This window comes from Capsicum annuum, unplaced genomic scaffold, assembly GCF_002878395.1.
Source record: "Capsicum annuum cultivar UCD-10X-F1 unplaced genomic scaffold, UCD10Xv1.1 ctg34978, whole genome shotgun sequence".
NCBI classification, from domain to species: Eukaryota; Viridiplantae; Streptophyta; class Magnoliopsida; order Solanales; family Solanaceae; genus Capsicum; species Capsicum annuum.
In genome coordinates, this window is record NW_025841862.1 from 1 (window position 1) to 1,937 (window position 1,937).

A 1,937-nucleotide genomic window follows, 5' to 3' on the forward strand; every position below is an offset into this window, starting at 1 on the left:
TTACTTGTTTTCCAAATCTTACATGTTTATTTCACTAATGAATGTCAGAAGGTATCCGGTTACTCAAACAAGATCCATGTGCTATTAATGACTCCAAAACTTTTCATTGATATACTAATAAGTTCCTACTTCATTGTTATGGTATTGATGACTCCAAAACACTTCATTGATGTGCCAATGAGTTCTTACTTCATCATTATTGCATTGATGGTCTATTTATATGTCTCTTATTGATGTATCATTGTTTTAAAGTATCAAAAATTTGGTGGCGACCGAAATAACAATCTCAAAAATTAATTGAACTAAGTAATGGAAGTTCTCTCTTATCGGATGGTATCCCAGGGACATAAGCCTATCATGGGTTGATCCTTATTTATGTGTTTATGGGTGGTATGCCAAGGGCATAAGCCTATCATGGGTCGATCCCAGTTGATATGTACTAGAGGCAGCCTAATGGTCACAGTACAGTACAGTAATGATTTTAAAGATGATAAGAACGAAGGTAAAGTGATTAAATTAATACAATGTACAGGTTTTCACAAGTTCTAGTAAGTGTGGTCCACTCCTATTACGATTTATTCACTTGTTTCTAATTTTATTGAGCTCCTATATCATATGTGATTATCTACAGCTTTACATACTCAGTACATATTTTGTACTGCCGTCCCCCAAGTATTGTATATACATATATATATATGTGTGCTCGAGCTTATACAGGTGATTATTTCCTTTTATATGCCATATGATGCTGTTCGAATTTCGGGTTGTCATAGAGGTATGCATGGGAAGTATAAGGTGATGAGCTAGTTCTCCCGAGCCTCCTCGGTTACGGGTGCCAGTCCACCCCAATAGGATTTGAGGCATGACACTTGTGGTGTTGAACTTGACTTGTTAACTGCAGAAATGGAGTCATCTAAAGAGACAGGTTGTCGCGCTCCAGAAGGCCCCATCCTCTACATCATCGACTGTGATTTTTTTGGTAGTGCAGCTACGATGAATATGTGTTCCCAGTGTCAAAAGGACATGATACTACTAAAGCGGGAACATGCAAAGCTTGCAGTTGCTTCCAGCAAAGACGTCGTACGCAGAAGCTTAAGCAGCGATGAATCAGAACTTGCTCTTGCAAGTGCCGCGGTTGCATCTGCAGATTTAGCCACTCAGATTTCACAAGTGAAGTCAAAAGAGGGTTTGAAAAAGTGCACATCTTATCGTAAGCATGTGGGTTTAACGGGGTTCAGTTGCAAATATGGTGATCTTTTCTTCGCAGTTCATCATTATTCAGACAAACATAACTGGCCGTTTGATCATAGGAATGCTGGTCAGAATGCAATAGCAAAGCAAATCCTATCATCGTAGAAGAAAAGCTTAATAAGATCTAACAAGCACCTATCGAAAGGTTGTAGGAACTGAAGCAATGTCCATCTTTCGATAAGTTGGCCTCGTCTTATAGGGTGACGATGAAAGTTTTGCGTGGGAGTGGGGGTGGGGGTACCCTAGAGCCTAGATAATCCTGGTGTGTAAGTTATTTATGATCTTGGTGCACATTTTCATGGAATTTGTTCTTGTTTTATCCCTATTTATGGGCTCGTTGTCTTGTATAATATGCATAATGTAGGTCATCTTGATGAATATCACATTCATACATCCGCGTTTTGAAATCCTGAATTCGCCTCCGTGCATTCTTCAAGATTCCAAAGTCTCCTTTGAGTATCAATAATGTAGAGTTTTTTTTTTGTAGAGATGTCAATACGGGTTGGCTCAGCCCATCCAATCTAGCCCACACGGGCTTTGAGTTTGACGGGTAAGGTTGGGCTAGCCTATCAAAATGATGAGCCAAAAAATATCAAGCCCACACTATTACTCTTTGGGTTGCGGGCCTTATTCTTTTTGGTTGGTTCTACATAAGTAAACCAGTTTTCTTCGACAACTTATTGTTC

General features: G+C 39.3%; 1 protein-coding gene across 1 annotated transcript; it reads left to right on the forward strand.

The window, feature by feature from the left end:
• Positions 1-903: 903 nt before the first annotated feature.
• LOC124891414 (zinc finger A20 and AN1 domain-containing stress-associated protein 8-like) lies at positions 904-1,356 on the forward strand. The gene has a single exon (XM_047403146.1). The coding sequence runs from the start codon at positions 904-906 to the stop codon at positions 1,354-1,356; it is 453 nt and encodes a 150-aa protein (XP_047259102.1).
• Positions 1,357-1,937: the final 581 nt, after the last annotated feature.

What these genes read in the sequence shown, in the direction of transcription:
- LOC124891414 (XM_047403146.1), top strand. Translation starts at nt 904, where the DNA reads ATGGAGTCATCTAAAGAGACAGGTTGTCGCGCTCCAGAAGGCCCCATC.